The following is a 24,863-nucleotide window of genomic DNA, read 5'->3' as shown; positions in this document are numbered from 1 at the left end:
AATTGAGAAAAAACCATTATAGTCGAGGATCATTTTAGGTATTAACTCACTAATATAAATACGTTTCAACTTTTTAAAAAGTGAAATATGTTGGTAGAAGACTCCTTAAAATTGATAGCACAAACAAGTTAAGTTCTTTTATATACTAGCATTTCACCCGTGCGATGCACGGTATGAAAAATACAAACAATTATGTTATAAGTATATTATATTGTAGATACAAAAAATAAAAGGATATATTTATAAGGATGTTACATAAATAATTAAACAATTGAATTGTTATTATAAAATATATATTTAATAATTATTTTAAATATATTATTTTAACAACAGTAATAAAAGTTTGTAATCATTGTTCTAAAGTAAAATACTTAATTAGTATTAACATTACAATAGTATAAACATTACAAATTATTGAATACTTCTTTGTAAACAACATTAGTTGTTGACTTACAACATTTATCTAAATCATTACAAAGAAAAATCTTTAAACCAGTTGGATTACTAACTCTTGAAGCAGCAACATACAATTGACCATGCACAAACACCGGTTTTTTCAATAACAACCCCACATGTGATAATGTTTGACCTTGACTTTTGTTAATGGTCATGGCATAAGAAAGCATTACTGGGAATTGTCTTCTACTGAACTTAAATGGCAATCTCGGATCGGAGGGAGTCATACTCATCCGAGGAATCAAAACCCGTGTACCTGCATGACTGCCTGACATTATTTTAGCCTCAATGACATGTTCTGAAAGCCTGGTGACAACCAATCTAGTACCATTGCATAGTCCGAGTGAGTGATCAATGTTTCTTAACAACATAACTGGTGAACCAACCTTTAATGTTAATGAATGATTTGGTATACCAGATGCCTTAAGACCATTAAGGAACTCAGGTATGTGTACGTTTGCAAGTACCCCATCTCCATTCTCAGCTCTACAAACAGAATCACAACTAAGATATGTTCTACTCTCAGCTTCGTGCATGTTACTCATGTATTCATTAACTGCGCTCACAACATCAAGTGTTGGTGCAAGAATTGCCCGACTCTCAAGAAAACTATTATCGCACGAACCATTTTGGAACATAGGAAATGTACTTTCAACAATGGTTGCGATGGGGTCACCAGTTGATGACAAAAGCATTTCGTCAGGAATTTCAACCTCTGCACAATCTTCATTCGATGCACCTGTTGTACCATCCCCAATAGCAGCAATCCACTCTGCAAATTGTTCTACCTGTTCTATTTCTAGGACATTCTCCAAACGATGTAGGCGCAAATTTTTGGTCAACCAAAGTACTTTACAACTCTGCCAAAGGTAGGATGAATTGATTGTTGAAGAAACGATATCTTGCCTCGACCCCTTTGGAATTACAGGTAAGATCTGCCTGAAATCACCACCTAGAACGACCGTCTTACCACCGAATGTAGAAATCTCACTGAGAGGATTTGCGAAGCGCAGCAAGTCTCGCATAGTTCTATCTAGTGCTTCGAAGCAATGTTTGTGCATCATGGGAGCTTCGTCCCAAATGATTAGCTTTGTCTTGACAATCAACTCACTAAGGTCGCCACCTGGTTTAATATTACATGTGGAGTCCTCATTAATATTAATAGGTATAGCAAACCTTGAGTGTGCAGTCCTACCTCCAGGCAAAAGTAGCGAAGCAATGCCACTTGAAGCTACATTGATAACTATTTCACCTTGCGACCGCAATGTGGAAGATAGAGCCTTCCATAGGAATGTCTTCCCTGTTCCGCCGTAGCCATAAACAAAGAATAATCCACCACCGTTAGATGCAACATCTCCAATTATTGTATCATACACACCCCTTTGCTCTTGAGTTAGTTGCCCTGCCAACCTAACACTCTCATCTGCAAGGGCTGCACGATCATATGACAATTCTTCAAACAACAAACGATTACCATTTAGCCTTGAAGAAGAACAAATCGGTTGAGGCATTGGAGGAAAGTCTTTTAAAGATTTGTTGTAGACTTCTAACAACTTCTCTAACTCTATTAGAGTTAAATTCTCCTTCTCATCATTTGTTAACACCAAATCTGTAAATAAAGACACAAATTACATATTGTAAGTATTGGATAAGAATAAAAGCAAATCTTTCACCATAAATCTATAATTAATGCGAACCTGTTATTAATAAAAGTCTGCGCTGATTATATTGTACATCTTCAGAAAGGAAATGAGAAACCTCATTCCAAACAATTTCTGGTCTATTAAATGAATTTGATGTCAACAACGTGACAAAAAGTTTTCTCATAGATTGAGCAGATGACCAATGACTTGCTTCTTTAATAGCATCAATATACTCCTTATCATCATCTAATAGACCACGTGCATAACATGCATCTCTAAATGACTGGTATTGTACACCATTAAAGCATCGGATCTCCTCAAAACTTGTAGGTCCACGAACTATGTTTAGAAGGCATCTCAAATAATACAACTCTCCAGTACCAGGAGGTACATAAAAAATACGACCAATTGAAAACCCTTTCTTTCTTGGATTCCATTCTCGGATGTCCTTTTTCCAAACAAACTTATTTGGCATCTCAATATAAGTTAGTAACTTTGCCTCAGGGAACCTTTTGTTGGCTTCAAACCATCCATTGAACATACTCTGACCAATTGTCTCTCGCATCAGAACGTTGTCAACTGTGTCGTCATCCTCAAATATAATTGTTTGACAATCTGGTAAGTGAAAACTTAGCCTCTCAACAGCTGGTGTTCTGAATTGCACCTCGAAGCTAAACAGACGCCATGTAGCCTCACAAGCTGATATGTACCGACAGTCATAGTACATGTTTATCTCATCAATAACTTCATTACCATGATCGTCAGAGGTGCTTTTATAAAACTCGACTGTGACCCTATCATTCCCTTTATTCACATATTTGAATAAGTATTTGATGGACCTTGATTGATTGCACCATTCCACGTTCATATGAGCCCTATACTTCAGAAGCAAGTGCATGTTGTGTGGTACAACATATCTATTATCCAATTGAATACCATTTTTGGTTACAATCTTACCATCATCTCTACGCTTATAGATTGGGTAACCATTTTCATCAAAATTGGATGAGTCAACAAATTTTTTGGGGAAATGCTTTGAACACTTCCCATTCACCATACAAGGAGATTGCTTTCTTACATGTCCACAAGGACCATGGACCATGAATTCTTCTACAACGTCGTAGTATTGTTGATCCACTTCTTTGTTCGGTATCTCTGCTGATATAATTGTGTCAATGAAATTCGAATCAGCATTCCGATTATTGTTTGCTAAAAACAGTAGAATGTGAGCATGCGGTAGACCACGCTTCTGGAACTCAATAGTGTATATCACTAAAAAAAAAAGTAATTAGTACTGATCTAATATTTATGTAAAGTAACATTTGATTATTTTATTATCAAAAGGACTTCACCTGCTCTAACTGTACCAAATAATTCTCCTGATCGCAAATCCTTTATCAGATCATCCAACTTCATTTTAAAAACACGACAGACAGTGTCAGGTCTATCTTTAGTTTTTAAATCACGTTGAGATAGGTATCGTTGAATTTCAGGCCACTTAGGATTACATGTGAATGTGATGAATAGGTTTGGATAACCTATCCAACGACATATGGCCATAGCATCCTGGTAGTTTTGTACCATATACCGAGCACCACCGGTGAAGCTAGATGGTAGAATAATACGCTTGCCTTGTGTGCTAGGATCAATCTCACCACGCGTAAGTGCATCTGACAACCCTTTATAAGCTTCACACCTTAAGGATTTTTGGTTGTTCCTTATGTATATAAGCCTTCCTGTTTCCACCATTGTGTATGCGTCTACCACGAACTGTTGAAATAACCTCTTAGAGAATAGCAATGTTGATAATTCTCCAGGCCGTTCGTGAATGCGAAAAGAGAAGAATTCCCTTGCTGAAATACGATGCCTACCATTTGTTTGGATGTTGGAATCTCTACACAGTTGTATATCCTCTCTGTAACCATCTTCACCATATGGATATAAGATTGGATATTGCAAAGGTAAGTATGATGGGTGCAATTCACTGATCCTTTTCAAGAGGCCAGACCGTGTCTCAACCAATATGTCACGTTCGCCCATTGTTGGGTCCAAGTCGCCCACAATGAGTGCTGCAACCTCTGACACTGTTGGTAGGTTATATGTTCGGGCATCTTTATTTCGTTTACCAATTAGTCTCATCTTGATTTCTACACATGTGTTTGATTCAATTTGTGTCTTGGCATTGCGAAATGATTTGACTAAAACATTATTCTCGTCAAGAACATTTTTAATATCGGAAACAACATCAACATGAATGCTATCTTTATCGTTGTTCTTCCTACAATTAAAAAAGTAATTATTAACAAAGAATAATGAATAACCTTAATAAAAGAAACTACTACGTAATAATTAATATTAGTTTCTAACCAACACTATTTTGTATATGTCAGGAAATCACATACCTTACAGAGCCAATACGATTATTAATCTCATTTTCTGTGTCGTGAATATACAATTGAGCAAATTTCGGTTGATTACCATGTTGGGGTAATAAGCTACCAATTGAGTGGAAATTCTGACCATTGATTCTAAAAATAGGTGGTGCACCACCACGATTAATTGTATGGTCAATCTTACCACCCATGGATGTGAAACTAAACATACTATTGTATGACCTAATGTTGTTCAAAAAACATGTTCGCTTCTCCCCTATTGCAAAGAACAAATCATACAACTCTTTTGGCGGGATAGACATTTACGGGAATTTTATTTTCCCATGTGCACAACAAACCGAGTATTTTGGAGATGACTTGACCCTAGACTGGCTTAAGCGCTCATTGTACCAAAATGTTGCAGAACAATGCTCACAACTATACATAGGATCACCACAATCAGCATATTCAACTACATCGCAATTGAAACAAATGACTTGTGAGCTAATATAGAACTGCTTAATTATAGTTCCAATTATAAACATTTAAAAAAATTAGTGAAAAGATAAATTACCATAATTTACTACATCTTCATGAACCTCGTCAAATTGTTGACTCAAGTCCCGACATATTACCACCTGTGTAAGAGGATGTTTTGGAATATTTCTTGTAGGCATTCCTGCAAAATCGACTGTAGTGTTAACATTACCTACAAAATTGATGCTATAGTCTTAAATTTATATTATCCAAAATTTACATGTTTAAATTATTATGTACTTACGTGTAGGTGTATTAAATAACAATGACTTTACCAAAATGATTACAAAAATTTTAAAAGTTTAAGCTTACCATTTGTAACGTCACTACAAGGCAAAGAAGGTGTTAGTTCAACCGTATCTTTCAGCCTACTGGAGGCAGTAGCCTTGTTCTTATCAATGCATATAGAGCTCATATTTTGTACTACAAAGGAAAAGTAATTTTCACTAATAAACTCATAATTAATACATTATAAATAAATTTGTACATATATTTGATATTAAATTGTACTAATGTCTACGTTGGATGTATTTTCTTTTACCTGCTTCGTTCTTGCAAGTTGGTGTCTGATATGTCCCACAAAATATAGAATTGTTGTTTGTGTTACGAATAGTCGTATTAACAACATTTCGATCTAAAAGAATAATAATAAAATTAGATTAGAGAAGTATTTGTTCATAATATCTTTTTTTTAAAATAACTTAATACTAACCGTTAGTCAACACACTCAAAGGAGTCAATAGCGATCTTTGAAATACCCCATACATGAGCATCGGACTTGATCCACTATTATTCGGTGTAGATGAAGAATTTTCTAACAATAGAACAAAAACATAGTACATTAGTTAAAGTCATACCAGTCTTATGCATGTGCAATAACTTGTTACACTTACCAATGTAATTTTCTAATAATTATTTTATAGATACATGTTCTTTATATATAAAATATTAAATACATATTTTATATATATATATATATATATATATATATATATATATATATATATATATATATATATATATATAATATGTATTTATTATATAATATAAATATTTTTTTGAGAATAACATATATAATATAATATATATTGTGTGGATGGTTTTGGATGGCCTGATTTATTCTAGAAATCACAGCCTCCCATCTCACATGGTTCTGTATTTGTATTTCGGAATCTCCAACAAATTTATGGGTCGAAGATGTGTTATTCCCAGTCATCGCCGAGAATATTACTCCATTACTCCGTTTTTGAAGTCCATTACTATATTTCTTAGGATACAGTTGTGCAATTTTAGCTGTTTCAACTTGGTTTCGCAGATGGGTAACATCTTTCTTCAATTCAGCGATTCTAGTTCTTTATTTATACTTCAATCTTTCGAGAAACAGATCTACACTTCTATGTCTTCTATATTGTATGTATAGGCAAGATTGAACACATGCATGTAAGATCTGAGTACAGATCTAGGATGTAGAAGATATTTACATGTTTTAGTGTTCTTTTCTATCTATGTATTTCATACTGTTTATGATTTAAGATATAGCAGAATATATATGTAGAATGCAAATTGTACTCTTGACTAACCTTTGGTAGATGATGATGGTATCTTCCTCTTGTTTCCTATAACTGTTGAACTTGATAGTTGCTTCATTTCTGGAAAATGTGGTATCTACCCCAGGCTAAGGCTATTTAGAAAAGCTCTTTGAATGCAGTTTGGAACCGATGGTTGGTCTTATATGCTGTAAAAATTCAAAATCATATTAGAAATGTGTTTTAAATGATGTCTTCACATATCTGTAAAATATTAAAGGCACACCACTGAAATGAGTATCACTGTTTTCCAAATCATAATAAAAATGAAACACATTAAAAATAAATTACTGTGATGAATTTAAATTTTGTTAAATGCAGTAAGTTTTACCTGTGCACTATGCTAAGGCTGAGTTAGATAAGTTTTACCTCTGTGCACTATGCTAAAGCTGAGTTAGATCACCAATCGGAGTTGAAAGATAATCTAATCTTTGTCAATCTGTGGCTTTCGTAATATGATCTGGATGTATTTGCAACCCAAGTATGGTGTTTCAATAAACAGCTTTTTAGTACCAAAGAGAAGATGTGGTAGAATATGTAGAATTTGTGTGGATATAAACAATGCTTTCTAACTATATATATATAGAGAGACGTTGTATGCATGTTCTGAAAAGCAAACCCAAAATCTCAAGACAAATAAAGATTTTTCTTGGCAATCAATAAATTTTTTTAAAAAATTACTACCGTAAAACTTTAGCCAATATGAATACTTATAGATCTCCATTAGAATTCAAATAGGATTAGACATGTGAGTAAAGTAATAATTTTGCATCATGGGACTCTAAATTTATTACTGTACTTTGCAGTTTGCATTTATTACTGTACTTTGCATTTATTACTGTACTTTTGCATATTGGGACTCTAATTTTTTTCAATATTGCATTGCATTCCCTCCAAACGTTGTCGTATTAGTTGGGCGGGATTTTTCCACCAAAATCTGTTTGACTTTTTTATATATAGGATAGGATGTTATAAATATATAAAATAAAATGAGTGAATTCCATTTTTGGTCCTACTATTATAGAGGCTTTTTCAATTTTAGTCCACCATAATTATTTTTGACACATTGCGTCCACTATTATTAAAAGTGTTCCAATTTTAGTCCACGAAAAATTTAAAAATGGACTAAAATTGGAACACTTTTAATAATAGTGGACGCAATGTGGCAAAAATAATTATGGTGGACTAAAATTAAAAAAGCCCCTATAACAGTAGGACCAAAAATGGATTTCACTCAAATAAAATCATGGCCCAAACATATAATATTCTGACCATTTAAATTATACAACTAAGAAGCCCATCAATTTTTAACAAATTAATTGGTCCAATTGTATATGCAGTTGTTATACAGTGGACCATGGTCCGAAAATAGTGTCGTTTCTTTAAGTAAAGAAATGTCAGCCGTTAAATTTTAACAAATTCCGTATTTTTGGTGTGTTCAGAACAAATTTAACAAATTCTGTATTTTTGGTGTGTTCAGAACAAAATGAAACTACAGTGTATGTAAAATGAAATTGTGTCGCATATTGTGCTTATATTATCAAATGAAACTGTAATTGAATTAAAATGATACTTTAGTTGTGTCAAAATGAAACTGCAGTATGTATAAAATAAAACTGAATAACATGTCTCACATATTGAATGTATATTGTGAAATAAAACTTTAGTTGAATTGAAATGATACTTTAGCTTTGCTGAAATGAAACTACACTATGTATAAAAAGAAACTGAATAACATGTCTCACATATTGAGTGTATATTGTCAAATGAAACTGTAGTTATATCGAAATGATACTTTAGTTGTGTTGTAATGAAACTACAATGTATATAAAATGAAAATGAATAACCGTTTCACATATTTGAGTGCATATTGTCCAATGAAGCCATAGTTTAATTAGAATACTAATTTAGTGGTGTTGCAATAAGACTATGGTGTGTATAAAATGAAATTCAATAACAGGTCTCACTGTAATAAGACTACTATATGTATAATAATGTCAACTAAAACTGTAATTGAAACAAAATTAAACTATAGTTGTGTTGAGATGAAACTGCAATGTATATAAAATGAAACTAAATATGTTAGAAAACCGTAAGCAATTACACGGAACGTGTGTCATTTCTTTTTCATTAAAGGAAACGGCACAGTTTTGGACCATGGTCCACAGTAAAATTTGCCACTGTATATGACTCAATCCATTTAATGGACCTCAAAATGTTAAAATCCACACCGTTTCATCGCTTTTCACCAATCTTCTTCCAGTTTTACTAAGATTTCAATCTGAATTGATCACTGTTCACCACAATTTCTTCTCACCTATTTCTTCAATTTTCGCTAAGATCTTGATTCAATTTCTCATCATTGTTCACCTTCCTTATATGTGATTCTACTCTGTTTGACTTGTTACTTTTAGTGTTGCACATGTATAGAAAGCAATCCAAAGATCTGTAAATGATTTTGACCATTTCTGGCAAGTGAATTGGTTTCCTCCGAGGGCGATTGAATTTCTCTTCATTGTTCATCTTCTTTTAAGGTAATTTAACTATAGCTATTTCGTGTGCATTCTTGTACGGATGTAAAGAGAAAACACAAAATCAGTAAGGATTTTTTACTACAACGCTCTGCTACCCACTCCGCCAAGCTCTAACCATACCTCTAGGGTTACAAGCAAAATATTTGTATTCAACCCTAAAATTGTACATGTACAAAATAACCCGCGTACTGTATCGGGTGTTGCCCTCGCAACCCTAACCCGCTTTTAATATCCACTTTTCTTCGTTCTATCCAACACCTATCATCTTCTCCATAACGCGATTTCTAGCATTTCAACCAATTGAACTTGTTTCCTCCAACAAAGACTAACTTTTTCTGTCATTGTTTACCCTTCCTTCTAGGTAATTATACTCTAATCTTTAAGGAATTTTACAATTTCAAGCAAGTGAAGCCGTTTTTTATTATTATGAAATTTCGATTTATCATCACTGCTCACATTGTTTTCAGATAATTATATTCTATTTAACTTTTCACTACTTGTCTTATACAGGTATAGATCGATAACAAACTATAAATCTACAAGTGATTTCTATTATTTCAGCAGGTGAACTCATTCACTCCAGGGAAGACCGAATTTCTAATTATCAATACATTCCATTAAGGTAATTCTACTCTATTTCACTCACATTACTTTGTCTTACATAGGTGAAGAGTGCAAATGCTAGATATATAAGTGATTTGTACCATTTTAGAAAGTCTATTATCCTTTAATTTGTTACAATAACAGAAAGCAATTTATTCTAATCTGCTATATATTATACTTCTTTGAATGTATAACTATATATATGATCTTATATTAATAAAAATGCTTGTGATGAAAATATGCATGTTATTTATGGTTGAATTTTGTTTGGGTGTTGTTCAACTAGTGGTACAATGGGCATTGTCAATGTGATTGGGCTGGGTAGAAGATGAAGATATTATACTAAAAAGGGAAAAAAAACATTATAGAAGTCTTTGAGAACTTTAATTTGCTTATTTTATTTGGATGAGAATAGAAAAAAGAAAGGGTATGAAGATATTTTGAGGAGAAAATGCGCTTAGGAATTTGGATAAAACAACCCAATCCTATGTTTTATTGAAGATTCTTTCCTTCAAAAATTGAGAAGAAAGTCAGGGAAAATGATGATAAATAATATGAGAATAACATTAGGATAAAAGAAGTTATCCACTTATTTTCTTAAATATTGTTTTCATAATTTTTAAATTCAAAATTTTGTTTTTATTATTAATACAGATATAACATAATATAAATATACAAAAAAATTTCATTAACAATAAATTTAATATATAAAAATTGAATTGTAAACATATAACTCGCTTTTGAACGGAATAAATAAAATATGATTGATAAATTATTTTTCACTAGTTCCCATCTTATCTCTATGTTCCTTTTCTTATATTTTCTCTTCCATTGTCTTCCCACAGATGTTTTACCCATATAAACAACTAGTCCTGTTGTATTAGGGACATAGAATTACCAAAAATTTCTAGTTTCCATGTGTATTGTAGAGGTATATATAACAATGTTTATGTTTCAACATTTTTTTTTTTTTTTGGTTTGGCTTTGTAGAACATGGCACAAATTGAACCAGGTCCCATTTGCAATTCTGTTCTTAATCGACAACAGCTTCATAGATAATGCAGGTCCCATTTGTATCGAAGCATGTGCAGGGTGGCCATGGGTAATGCTACTCAAATTAGCGTTGCCCTCATTCTTCTTCAATTGTGGGTTTGGGAGCGTATCACCTTATTCTCTCCGAACATACACTCCCTCCCTCAGGACCTAATAGATCGACCTAGAGCTGCCAGGTATATATATATATATATATATATATATATATATATATATATATATATGAACAAATTGCACTTTTGATCCTGTGAGTATTAGGGTACTGACAATTTGAGTACGTGACTTTCAAAACTCTCAATTTAAACCTTTAACTATGCAATTTTTGGCACATTTGGTCCTCCGGGCCAAATTGCCAGCAAATTTTTGCCGAAAAAAGATTTAATGTTTCGAATTAATTTCTGATGAGGGTAAAAATGTCATTTCACTGTCTTCTTCTTCTTCATTCACCCCTTCTTCTTCGTTCTTCTTCTTCTTAAATTGGGAGTGAAGAACAAAGATTTATTTGCCGCGTAATCCATTGGCGTGGATGTGAGAGGGAAGATGAGCTGGGTTGAGCAGAGAGTTGCAGTGAGAGCACTTTGTTCACAAAAAAACACATCTTTTTTAACTTTGTCCCAAAGCTTCAACAACAGCCCCAATCATATCACCACTTCTTAAAGATATGATCCAAACAGCCCAGAAGACATGCAAAAACTACAACAACAATAGTAATAATCCTGGGTGTTTCTTCTGCACCATGGCTGAACCAGATCCATCTGCAAGAAGATCCAGAATAGCCAAATGCTTCAGAGAATTGCCTCTCAGAGATGACAAAGAGCTTCTGATCATCCTAACTGGTGTCTGGAGAATTGCTGTGGCTAAGCCTGATGACCCCGAGTTCCCGGCCCTCGGGCTCTTCCCTTGCATGGCTAAGCTCATCATCAATGACAGAAACTGCAATAATATGTCCATCCCATACTATGCAGCTCACATCATTGGCTCCAACACTATGAACTCCTCTGAATTTGCAGAAAGAAAAGATCAATCAATCTGATCTGCAACCAAGAATTCCTGACACAACTGAGCTCCATCTGGGGAGGACTTGAAGGTGGGAAGAAGAAAACGAGACGAATTAATATCTGAAAAGGAATTAAAGCAGAGGAGAGTAATGGTTTCCATGCTGAAGAAAGAAGGGAACCAGAAATTCTGGGCAGGAAAGTTGCAGAAGCGGTAGCAATTTACAAGAAAGCTCTGGATTTGTGTCCATTGAAACTGAGAAAAGAGAGAATCGTTCTTCACAGTAACAGAGCTCAGTGCTTCTTGATCCAAGGAGAAGCAGAAGAGAGAATGTGTCTTTGTTCCCAATTTAAGAAGAAGAACGAAGAAGAAGGGGTGAATGAAGAAGAAGAGAGTGAAATGACATTTTTACCCTCATCAGAAATTAATTCGAAACATTAAATCTTTTTCCGGCCAAAATTGGTCGGCAATTTGGCCCGGAGGACCAAATGTGCCAAAAATTGCATAGTTAAAGGTTTAAATTGGGAGTTTTGAAAGTCACGTACTCAAATTGTCAGTACCCTAATACTCACAGAACCAAAAGTGCAATTTGTTCTATATATATATATATATATGCTTGTATACTAATTTATTTCAAAATTATACTAATCCAAGACCATGTGTTTAAAAAAAATAAATATGGTCCAATAGGTACCGCTAAAAAAAAGGCAGGAACATAAAATTTTAAAAAATTAAAACAATTATACTAATTTATTTCAAAATTATACTAATCCAAGACCATGTTTGTACTTTCTGACAGGTAAAATTATTAGTCACTACACTCACTAGTAGAGTAGTAGGACCATATTTAATTTTTAAGGCAAAGCCATTGTACAATTAGTTGAGCCAAACTAACCACTACTTACTATGCTATTTGCAGGTGGTGTACTTCTAAAGAATTTGGCGATGTAGCCAGTCATGTATTAAAAGTTTACAGGGATCAACTTGACAATATGAAAGAGGACAGTCATGTATGTACCAAGATACTTATATTCTTATACACACAGTACTGAAACATGCAAACCACTTAATGTATTAATAATTCAATTGCATTTTCGAGTGCAGTTTAAATGGAGACCATATGAAAACGAGTTGGATGAGTTACCAGATTATTGCAAAGCAGGGAAGCACGTCTGGATGACGAAGTCTCCTCTAATCATGTATGAGATTGTAGAGTGGCACTTACCAGACAGAGTTCTCCGCCAGTTTGGGAAGTTCAAGCAGCCGCCCCCGGCCAACTTTGACACCGGAGTAGACTTGCGCAAGATTGATGGGAGAGGGAAAAGGGGCACAGACTGGAGCACTAGGCACATGAAATACTTGTTTGAATGGGAAAGCCGCGAAGAAAATGTCGTGAATGCGGTGGCTGATGATGATAATGACCAAACGTGGTTAGAAGAATACGAGAGATGGTATAGCTTGATTGCACGTCGTGTCATTACCAACCCAGTCCACCGTCCCGTGTGTTCGTCTGGTGGGGCGAATTGACCTCCCCTTGGGTGATGCGTGCCTGGGATGGCCGGGTGCTTGAACCGCTGCGCCCCCGGGTGGGAGGAGGTGGAAGAGGTGCCGGTAGCCCTTGGTTGACGCCTGGTTCAGCAAGCACACTTGCTCGGAGGCCCCGCGCGACCCGGGCTAGCACCGTGGAGGCTTGCTCAAAGACCTCCACCCCTTTGCGGACAAGGGCTAGGGGCGGAACGGGGGCGGCTGGAGGTGGGTCACCGCCGCTGCGGTGGATGGTGAGGCGATCCCTCATGTCTCCCCTCGACCTGGCAGAGGTGGCCGGTTGAAGGCTGGGGACCCCGTTGGGGCCGTTCCCGGCTGATAGACAAGTTGGGTGCTGCGGGAACCGTTGGTATGGCGAGAGTTGGATCTCGATCTTGCCATAGTAGCTGGTCGCGGTAGACCAATGAATATAGAACACGCTTGAGCTGGTACAGCAGCTCTCAACCAGAGCACCAATGATAATTTAATTAACCCGGGATAGACCCGAATCAATAAATCCGGATAAGAACGTAATATAAATAATAAATAAATAATACGGAATGGTGTCGTAAAGGCCGTGAGACCGTATATTATATTAAATGTCGTAGAATTGGATATTACAAGGATTTAATAAGACAAAGTGTGTAGAATTGGAAGTAGTTGTCCTAACAAGGTGAGGTGGGGAGTTTTTATATGCAACAAACCCCCCAACCGCTCCCCCTAAAGAGGGTGGCGGTTAGATCGCCCTTTGACCGGGGACCCGGGTGGACTGGGTCGGGTCGGGTCCCCGGACTCAGGTAGTGCCAAGCTCCCCTACCCCGAGCTCGTTATGGCCCGAGCTTGGGTAGGGTCGAGCTACCAGACCCCAGCCCAACATCACTCGGCTCGGGTTGGGGCACCTCCAAGGTGTCGTGGGCCGGGGTGCTTTTGGGTTCCAACGTGGTGCTCCGGGTCCGCGTTGCTACTCCGGGTCGGGTCGTGTGTATAATATATCCGTCACTTGTATAAGAGCATTTTAGTCTTTATACTCATTATTCATCACCATTCAAACTCCTACCAAAACAACGGAATCAATATTCTCAGTAATTTCTTTTTCATCAACCAAACAATTAAATAAACCTTCTGGTAATCTCTTGTCCATGAAATTTCATTACCTCTGAAATATTTCCCACGAACCAAAAGAGGCCAGGGAATCTTCCATTGATGCGCACACACTGCACCACCCAACCAACATTGAAGGCACATAAATTAATCACAGCTAAAACACAACCATCCACTAAAGAAGAAGAAATTAAGAAAATAGCAACAACACCTACACCAACAAATGCATATTCAACAACGTCAATGTTTTCTCCCTTTATCTTATAATATCTTCATTTTCTACCCCAGGCAAAAGACATTGACCATGTCCACTATGCCCACTAATAGAGCAACACCCAAACAAAATTGAACCATATATAACTAATATATGCATATATATTTTGATCACAAGTATGTTTATATATGTAAGATCATATATATATATATATATATATATATATATATATATATATATAGTTTTACATTCTAAGTAGTCAAATATATAACACATTAGATTAAATTTCTTTCCACTATTGTGACACAACAAATTAATAGATCAGATACTACACTTACTAAAATGGTATAAAAACTATAAATCATACGTAGGGTATGTTTTGTTTACACATGAGAATCGGAATCGGAATGGGAATCAAATACTTGGTAATGGTAATGGATTTTGGTGAAAGTATTTTGCATGTTTGGTAGTCGGGTGAAATTGGAATGATTACCAATAATCTACTATATTAATAAGAGCCAAAGAGAGTTAGACCTATAATGGCTAGAAAAAATGACGATTAAATTATTTAACCAAAATGAATGACTCGGATTGATCAAATTTTAATTTTTCCTTGAGATTTACTAATTTATCCTTAATTATATGAGTATCCGTTAACTTTTCCGTTAAATATTATCTTCTCCGTTAATTTCTGTTAGTTAACTTACTCATTGATTTAAATAAAAAAAAAAAAAAGGTCTTAGGTTCGAACCCCATCCCAATCAAAGTTGGCATAATTAGTACTTTATTTTACTCTTATTAAATTAAAATAATAATTTAGTAGCTACAACAAAAAATAATAAATATGCATTTCTTAAGTTTAGAATTATGGGTCTACAATGCCTTTATTCAAAAAAATTTATTCAGTATCAATAAATTAATTAAGAGAAATAATTTCATTAGTTATATTATCTTTATTTTTCTCCAATGTAAAAATTCTTTACATTCAAATTCTTCAATTGATTATATTCACTACATTGTCTATTATCTTTTCTATGCGCTATTTTTTTAATTAAATATCAAAGTTATAATATAAAATAATATGAGAAAATTTCAATTTCAGTCCATTGACTATTGGAGTTGTGTTAATTGCAACACTTGACTTTTAAAAATATTAGTTTAGTACCTTGACTATGCAATTTCTATCAATTTTGGTCACGCTGGCCAAATTGCCGGCCAAATCTCACCGGAAAATTTTAATAGGCCAAATAATGAGGGTATTTTAGTCATTTTACTTACTACCCCTTTCTTCTCCGATTAGTTCTCTCCATTTCCATTTCCGGCGACAACCAGAAGGGTGTTTCAGAATCAAAGAAAGGAGAAAATTTTTCGATGGTCATCCACTCCATAGTGCAATAATGCAATGATGTGCCTCAAGCTTATAGTGCTAGTAGCCATCTTTGCTGCTCAGCTATGCTCTCGAGACCTCGAGTTCACATTCAACGGATTCAGGTCGCCCAATCAGCCAATCTGAGCCTCGACGGAATAGCTAAGATCACACCCGATGGCTTACTCAGTCTAACAAATGAAACCATGATGCAGAAAGGCCGTGCCTTTTACCCCATGCCAATCAATTTCAAGAATTCACCCAACGCCTCTGCTTTCTCCTTCTCCACCACCTTTGTCTATGCTATGGTGACCCAGATTCCAAGCTTGTGCTATGGCCTTACCTTTGCCATTACACCACTAGGAGGTCTTCCTGGCGCATTTCCGTACCCATATTTTGGCCTCTTCAATGAAACCAACTCCTATGGCAATGCTTCCAACCATGTGGTGACAGCAGAGTTCGATACCCTCCAGAATCGCCAATCGGAAAGGGAGAGAAGCTAATCGGAGAACAGAGGGGTGGTGAGTAAAATGACTAAAATACCCCCATTATTTGATCCATTAAATTTTTCTGGTGAGATTTGGCCGGTGTGACCAAAATTGATAGAAATTGCATAGTCAATGTACTAAATTAACATTTTTGAAAGTCAAGTGTTGCAATTAACACAACTCCAATAGTCAGTGGACCAAAATTGAAATTACCCCATTATTTACCAACTATTTTATTAATACCATGAAAAAATTTAAAAAAATATATAATTAAGCCAATTATATTAACTACTTGAGGGATTTGTTGACAAAGAGAGTATTCAAATCACACAACAAATTGAAGTGGGAAACTATCTCGCAATGTTAGCGGATTATATTAGCGGATTTGACCAGCAAATTATATCAACGGTTGGTAAAAAGACATTTGAAAAAATTAGCTGTTTAGATTAACATGTAAAATGATATAATAATAATAATAATAATAATAATAATAATAATAATAATAATAATAATAATAATAATAATAATAATAATAATAATAATAATAATAATAATAATCCTTTATATAATAAAGCTATATGGTTTGGGAAATATTTAATGTTACAATTAATGCAACAACATCCTTTATTATAAAAAAAAAAAAAAAACACAACATTGAAAAAATAAAATAGTTATATATTATATAATCATATAAAAAAATATACTTTTGAAAAATAAAATAGCTATATATTATATAATCATATAAAAAATGTGTTCAATTAGAGTTTAAATTTACACCTACAAAATTTGAAATTTGCTTTCCAAATGTAATTATCTTAGTTATTATTCGTATTGTGAAAATTATAATATAGATGAAATACAATTAAGAATAAATCAATGTAATTATGTAAATTCTCTCTATAAATTTATTTGAATATGCACATAATTAGAGATTATATTAACCATACAAAATTATAATTTTAATTTTAATTGTAATTTTGTATTCTATAAAAATAATAAATACTTGACCAATGAAAGCTCAAAAATATTATTATATTAAATAATTTAAAATATTTTAGTTTTTCTATTTTTTATTGATATTTATAATAACATAATTTTTTCCCGTGCATCGCACGGGTGAATTACTAGTAATAATAATAATAGTACTTGTTTTTAAAAAATATAAATAATAATAATAATAATAATAATAATAATAATTGTTTTAAATAATAATAATAATAATAATAATAATAATAATAATAATAATAATAATAATTTAATAAAAGAAATAAAATTAAAAAAAAAACATATGGGGAGCCGAACGTTCGACTCCCCTTAGTTTTGCCACTTTTCCCACATCGGTGGGAAAAGTGGCATGGGAGCCTTGAGGCTCCTATAAAAGGAGCCTTAATGCTCCAATTTAAAAATTAAACTTGTTATTCAAGGAGTCGAAATGACTCTACAGTAAATTTTTTTTTTTTTTAAATATAAAGGTGTTTTGGGGAAATCATTCTCAAAACCGATAAGTGAAAATATTGGAAATTGCAATGTTTGTAATTTTAGTGGCTTGGAACAAATTGTTGCTTCAAACTGTTGAATAACCAAACACTTTCTTTAGCATTTTGATCTTTGGGTTACATCATATTTACCAATCGTTCAATATCTTTGGGTTACATTATAATTAAAAATTTTAAATTTTTACTACTTCATCTAAATTCCTTAAATTAGGAATTTCTTTATCCATAATAATTTATTCCACAATAATGGTTGAACTAAATGAGCACTGAGGAAAACACCTAAAGGACTGGTACCGTTGATCTTGTATATATGTGCATTCATTAAATATATTAGAACCGTACCCTTTGCAACAAAAATACTTGGTTACTATTTAAAAAAAGTTTAGTAACAATTATAATGAATCTCATACGCATTCAAAAAAAAAAAAAAAAAAAAAAGAATCTCATACGATGACAAAAAAATAATGAATCTCATACATTACATTGTATTCATATACTATGAGTTACATATTTAAATAAACAAATTCGACATTAAATTACTTAGGTATGAACTTCTCATATATAATCTTGTATTGATATACTTTCAAATATTTATTTAATTATAAACATTGGACATTAACTCATTCGCGCAATGCGCGTGTAAAAATAGTAATAATGATATTTGTTTGTGTATGACCCCTATAATGGGAATAAAGGTTTTAAAAATACAAAATAAAAAATTCAAGGCAATTGATCCCCAATATAATGACATCCAAAATATCAATATGAACACAAAAAAAAAAATCAAAACAAAAATTTAAATTCAAACCTAAAAATTAGATTGTCCATAAAATATAATGATACCGTTTTTAATTAAGGAATGAGATTTTTAATTGAAGGAAAAATAAAATCTCATAGTTATGTTTTAAAAAGTTGTCAACCAATGCAAGATTGAGCGACATAGAGCAGAGTTACCTTAAAGGAATGATAAATTTAATCTTTCTTGGAGTAATGAGTTCTCTTGCTTAAAATGGTAGAAAATTTTTATAGATTATTTATGGTTTGGTCTTGATATGCACCATTGTATGACTAAAAGTAATGCAAAATTAAATAGATCAAATACAATTACCTAAAAAGAATGTGGGCAACGATGATAAATTTAGTCCCCATAGAAAGAAACAAGTTCACTTGATTGAAATAGTAAAAATCCTTACAAATCTAGGGTTTGTTCCATGTTCCCCTACAAGACTAAAATTAACGCAAGTTATATGCTAGAGTATAATAATTAACTAAAAGGAAGATGAAAATGACACACAAAAAAAAAAAAAAAAAAAAAAAAAAAAAAAAAAAAAAAGAACAATAAAAGGGTCTTTGTTGGAGGAAACTAGTACACTTGTCTGAATTTACCAAACTGACCGAGAACTTTGTCAGGAAAGTGACACTCTACCATCTCGTACATAATGAGAGGAGACTTCGTCATTCAAACGTGCTCCCCTGATTAGCAATAATCTAGTAACTCATCTAAGTCATTTTCATATAGCCTCCGGAGTTAATTCCCAAAATGGTCCTCCGACTATATATGGCGTTTTCTCAAATTGGTTCCTAGACTTTTAATTGCACCCAAAGTGGTCCTCCGACTTAAATTTTAAGCCAAAATCGTCAACCATTAGTTTTGGTATTAAATGGGTGTTAAAAAGAAGGGCAAAACAGACAATTTATATTGTTCTCCCAAAACCTACTGCCAAAAGCAACCTCCGGCATCATGTCGTCCAAGGATTGTACCCACCACCGCCTCTTCCTTACCCTCTTTAGCTCCATAATTCTCATCCTCTTCATCGTCTTCCTAAAAAAATTATATTCATCCATTTCGTGCTTGTTGATTTCTTCTGAGGAATTCTGAGTGTATGTTAAGGTTTAAATATATACATTTTCTCTAGTGTTCAGTAAGGCTTAGATCAATTTGTAATTTTGTTTTATACATTAACAAAATGGATGACCAATATCAAACTTGAAAATCCAGCAAATTAGCTGCAAATAAATAATGTTTTGGTGTCTTCATGACTTCATAGTCTGCTTTGAGTTTTAGTTGGTACTATTTGCTGTAAATTGTTGACTATTTAAAAAGTAGTACTCCTTAATTTTCTCTTGCCTTTTTTGCACTGTTTACCTGCTTGGTGCTTCAACAAACATGGGTGGGAATAGGATGAGAATTATGGAGCTAAAGAGGGTAAGGAAGATGCGGTGGTGGTACAATCCTTGGCCGACGTGACGCAGGAGGTTGCTTTTAGAGGTTTTGGGAGAACAATATGAAGTATCCATTTTGCCCTTCTTTTTAACACTACTTAACACCAAAGTTAACGGAAGACCATTTTGGCTTAAAATTTAATAATCGAAAGACTAATTTGGGTGCAATTAAAAGTCAAGGAACCAATTTGAGAAAATGCCATAGTTGGAGGATCATTTTGGGAATTAACTCTAGCCTCCATCCTATCAAGTATTGCATGTGTGATTAAATGCCTAATGCTGAAATTCATATAGCCTCCATTCTATTGATTATACTTCGACAGTTCGACGACGACGAACAACACAAAAAATGTCCTCAAATTATTTTACGAAATCTTCAATTGATGCACACACACAGCACCATCCATGCACAAATCTTGCATTGAACTTCACAAATAGTGGCTTTTGGATCAGGCCGGGATTACAGGTCACCGTAAAAAGCTTCACTATACATTCTATGGGGTAGGACAAGAGGGTTTTGAGTCTGAGAAAATAAGTATAATGAATCGTATCAAGCAACACTACTGTTTGCTGCATATATGCCAATCAACTCTCACAAATATAGCAACATTAGCCAAGTAGCCAAAGTACTGGTCAAGGGTCAAGGAGGTATCAAGAATAAAGTGTCGCTTACGTTTGTCGTGTGCCGTAATACATACGAGAAACGAAAGTTTGTCGTGTGCCGTAATACATACGAGAAACGAAAGTTGTATATACTGACACGTATTTCAAGCAAAAAAAATTCAAAAATTTGACAAACTCACCGTTTGTGAAGTTCAATGCAAGATTTGTGCAAGGATGGTGCTGTGTGTGTGCTTCAATTGAAGATTCCCTAAAAGAATTTGACAACACTTTTTGTGTTCTTCGTCGTCTTCGAACTGTCGAAGCAGATTCGTGGAAGGACGGTAACCGGGATACTATGGAGGAAATCAAACGTGGGTGGAAACAAAAAGATACTCGTTTCATGATAAATGAAGAAGAAATTAAGGAAGCATAACCACTATCATGCTCAAAAACATACCCAACAAGTACAGGATTGCTTTTTTTTTTTTTTTTTTTTTTTTTTTTTGCTATAATCCTTGCTTTCCTCCCAGAATATTCTGGTTCCCACTTTAATTTCATCATTGCTACAGTTTGTAACTTTTTATTTCATTTTTGGGTTTTTTCAACAATGGGGTTTTCATTGTATGTTTATTTTACTTATCATTATTTTTTGTTCTGGAGATTTGACTGACACCATTATTCTTGGGGATTGAGGTTGCAGTCTGAAGCTCCTACAAGTGGACAACCATTGCATTTTAAATTTTAAACATAATTTTTAGTTGAGATCTAGAGTCAGACGCACTACCATTGATTGAACCCGACGTGAATCGAACACGCAAACTTCTGATCTGGAGTCAGATGCGGTACCATGCGCCACGGATCCACTGATATGAAGTTAACAATTGACATATTCCTTTTAATTAATTAACAAACAGAATAAATATGATGAAATTAATAATTGATGACTAAATATAAAAATACTATGGTAATTAATCATATGATTAAAAGTAAAATTTAGTTTTCAAGTTAGACATTGTCTTGATCTAAGACGAAATAGGAAGCTTCTTCTCCATGTTGATATCTACATCAGTGTTGCATTAGGATTTGTTGCGGGTCTAGGAGGGATCTTTGTGCCACTTTTGATGTCCAACAAATGGAGATCACATTATAACAAGAAGATTGATGGAGTTATTTCAAAGGTTTTCTTTTAGAAATGTCAAGGGAGAAGAAAAAACTATCGTTAACAAAATCAATCAAGTGCATGGCTTATATTGTTGTCATCCACTCCGGTTACTTTGTTGTTTTTATGTATTAAATGTGATCGTTCAACTGAGTGTGTGTAATATTGGATGTCTAGTGTGCTGCCTTTTTTCTTTTCACAACATCTCTCCACGCTGATATCTACACGAGTCACTGGCCCCATTGGAGTTCGAACCCGAACCTGCACTACTGGAAATTATGAAATTTCCGACCACCTGAAAGTGATCTTAAATCAAGTCGAAAGGTTTGTTCCGACCACTTTTGGTATTCGGAAAAAACTTTGTTGCTATTTCCGACCACTTTTTGCTTTCGACTTGATTTAAGATTATTTTCAGGTGGTCGGAAATTCCATAATTTCCAGTAGTGCTGTGACCTCCCATTTTGGAGAGTCACAATTATATCGCTTGACCACAAGATTTTTGGCAGATTATGCAGATTTTGAATATGAAATTCTAAAAAAAGTTTCTCCCTACTTTCTTCTCTATATTTCCCTCTGTTTCTGCTATGGAAAGCTCAAGCTTCCATTTATCTTTGAAAAGCTCCGGGTTCAATTACTGAATATAATGTTGTCGAATTAGTCTCTATTATGTTTCCAGTTGAAACATGATGCTAAAGAAAATAAATTAGTGTACTTTTTCATTTCTTAGCGCATTACATTTCAATTTTTTTTTAGTGTACAATCAATCTGCTCACCTTCATATTACATCCCATAAATAGATTTTTTTGAAGCAAATTATTGATATTATATAGAGATTACAAACTCCGCATAAGACTTCTATCAAACACATGGTGGGATTGGTAATGAATAACAAAGAAAAAACAGAGATAATTGGAGCAACTTAATCTGAACTGAAACAAAAATTTGAACCCTTATTGCTTCCATTTGCGCTAGTCTAATAGTCTCAGTTCAACAGCAAAAATGGCAAACTGTCCCACATCGGGGAACTAAGAATCTGGAAACCAAAATATAAGGTTCCATTTCTAAGACTTGATCATGGCCTTACTTGAACAAGATCTATTCTATAGGCTTGTACCTCTGTATCCTTGAGTTCTATGGAGACAGGAAACCAAGCCCGGTGAATGAACAAGTGTATTTAGATTTTGATGATACCAAACTAACTAGGATTGTAGACCCCTCTCTTGATCTCGTTATTTTGCATCTTTCGTGTTAGACGAAACTAGTCACAACTCACCATGCAGTTTGTGTACTTACACGAATCAGAGTTGTATTTAGTGAATTATGTATACTTGAAGAAGAGAAGATCAAGAGAAGGCCGAGAGAACAACTAAGACCAAAAGATGGAAGAGTCTAACTCTCGTGTAAACAACAAATGATCAGAAAATCATATATTGAGGATTTACCCATTATCTATTGAGCTCTCAATCAAGCCGGAATGACTGCCCAATAAAAATAGCAGCATTATTCCTGAATGATTGACATGTACTGTTACTGACCTCTCTGGTAAAGGTTAGCCCTTGTGATGCAAAATTTATTGCATCCTTAATGAGAGAAAAATTAATTGACAAAGAACACATACTCTCCTAGAATCTGTAGCTGATTGAAAATTAATCAACATTCACTTTGTTGAGTGCTAATAACATCATGTTATTATCAACGCCCTTGAAAGAGAGCCCTGAGGATTGTGAATGTTCATTTGAATTGCTAAAAGCATTAGTAGCTGACAAGGCACTACTAATACAGTAATACCCTTCAACTGCTAGTCCCTTGTTGGGGGGTAACTCTGACTGATTAACGATCCACAAACCACTGAAGTCAACTTCTGGATTCAACTGTTGAGGAATTATTCTAAGCTACTGCAGAATCATTTATCCAGACTGCTTTATCATAGAATCCCTTGCTCTGTAATGAGTAACACAAAGTCATGAATATATTGCAAATCAAGTCCTAATTCTCTAAGTTCAACAAGAAAATTGGAATTCCTTAATGTGGAAAAGAAAGTTTTTAAAGACTCATAGCAATATTACACACCCTTTCTGTGCTCATCACAAATAAAGGTTATGTGAGGGAGTATAGACCTAATTGCGTTAAATAAATCAAATCATATTTGCCCTAAGCAAATTACTAATTACTGCCAATTAAAAATTTAAGCTAGTGGAACTATTCAAGATGACAGGGCCTAAAATGGATTTAGAAGTGCCTCTGGTGAACAACAAAATGATATAATCAATGTCAACCACTTGTCAATATGGATACACAGTACTAGATAATCATAGAGAAGTTATTAACCAGAGACTAGTGGACAAAATGACACTAATTTATTTACCTAAATTCTAATGGTTGGATTTGAAGCAGAAGCCAATGGTCATTCATTGTATATTGCATTGCCAGTTCAAGTCATAGAGGAAAGAAATCAAAATCAAAATCAAAATCAAAACAAAGTAAGATTGCATAATTATTCTTTTTGAAGCCATGAAAACTGCATGATGCAGGAGCCTTGCATATTGGATCCTACCTTTTTTAACTTAGAATGCAAACTATAGAACTAAAGCCAAACTAGTTCACTCCATGGGCTACACAAGTCATTCAACTATTAAATTTCACAGTATAGTTTTGCATTCAAGCTGCAGAAATATACAAATTGCAATATTTTCCATTTCATTTCTAATTTTAATTATTTTCTATTCTCACACAAAAGCTCAACAATCAACATCCCACAATCTCTGCAAACTTTCTTAAAATCCAATTTCAACAATCAAAACAAATAAGCTAAAAGATTTTAAAATGGGACAACATATTTTATTAAGCAATACTAATTTGTTTGTTTATTTTAGACGTCACAACATATTACCATTGAATATTAGGAAATA

The 24,863-nt window shown here is 33.9% G+C and overlaps 2 protein-coding genes across 2 annotated transcripts in view; one reads left to right on the top strand and one right to left on the bottom strand.

Moving 5' to 3' along the window:
* Window positions 1-404: 404 nt before the first annotated feature.
* On the bottom strand, window positions 405-6,655 carry LOC109167446. Its single transcript, XM_019316462.1, has 10 exons — window positions 6,589-6,655; window positions 5,721-5,822; window positions 5,550-5,642; window positions 5,321-5,431; window positions 5,046-5,180; window positions 4,883-4,943; window positions 4,502-4,594; window positions 3,452-4,377; window positions 2,154-3,371; window positions 405-2,065 (listed from the first exon to the last, which is right to left on the bottom strand). The coding sequence occupies exons 1-10, from the start codon at window positions 6,653-6,655 to the stop codon at window positions 405-407; spliced, it is 4,467 nt and encodes a 1,488-aa protein (XP_019172007.1).
* Window positions 6,656-9,590: 2,935 nt separating this feature from the next.
* The window catches only part of LOC109167445 (serine/threonine-protein phosphatase 7 long form homolog), a 29,059-nt gene continuing 13,786 nt past the window's right edge, over window positions 9,591-24,863 (top strand). The window contains exon 1 of the mRNA XM_019316461.1: window positions 9,591-9,750. The gene's annotated coding sequence lies outside the window, so the exon portion shown is untranslated. The remainder of the gene's footprint in view (window positions 9,751-24,863) is intronic.

Source organism: Ipomoea nil, unplaced genomic scaffold (assembly GCF_001879475.1).
Source record: "Ipomoea nil cultivar Tokyo-kokei standard unplaced genomic scaffold, Asagao_1.1 scaffold3162, whole genome shotgun sequence".
Taxonomy (NCBI): Eukaryota; Viridiplantae; Streptophyta; class Magnoliopsida; order Solanales; family Convolvulaceae; genus Ipomoea; species Ipomoea nil.
Note: the sequence above shows the minus strand (reverse complement) of the source record. Positions and strands in the feature narration are given on the sequence as shown.

Bases quoted from the DNA above. Each gene is read 5' to 3' on its own strand.
- LOC109167446 (XM_019316462.1), bottom strand. From the start codon at position 6,655: ATGAAGCAACTATCAAGTTCAACAGTTATAGGAAACAAGAGGAAGATA. The intron at 5,643-5,720 runs GTTAGTATTAAG...TTATTCTTTTAG, and splicing joins TTTGAGTGTGTTGACTAACG to ATCGAAATGTTGTTAATACG. The intron at 5,181-5,320 runs GTAAGCTTAAAC...TCAATTTTGTAG, and splicing joins TTGTAGTGACGTTACAAATG to GTAATGTTAACACTACAGTC.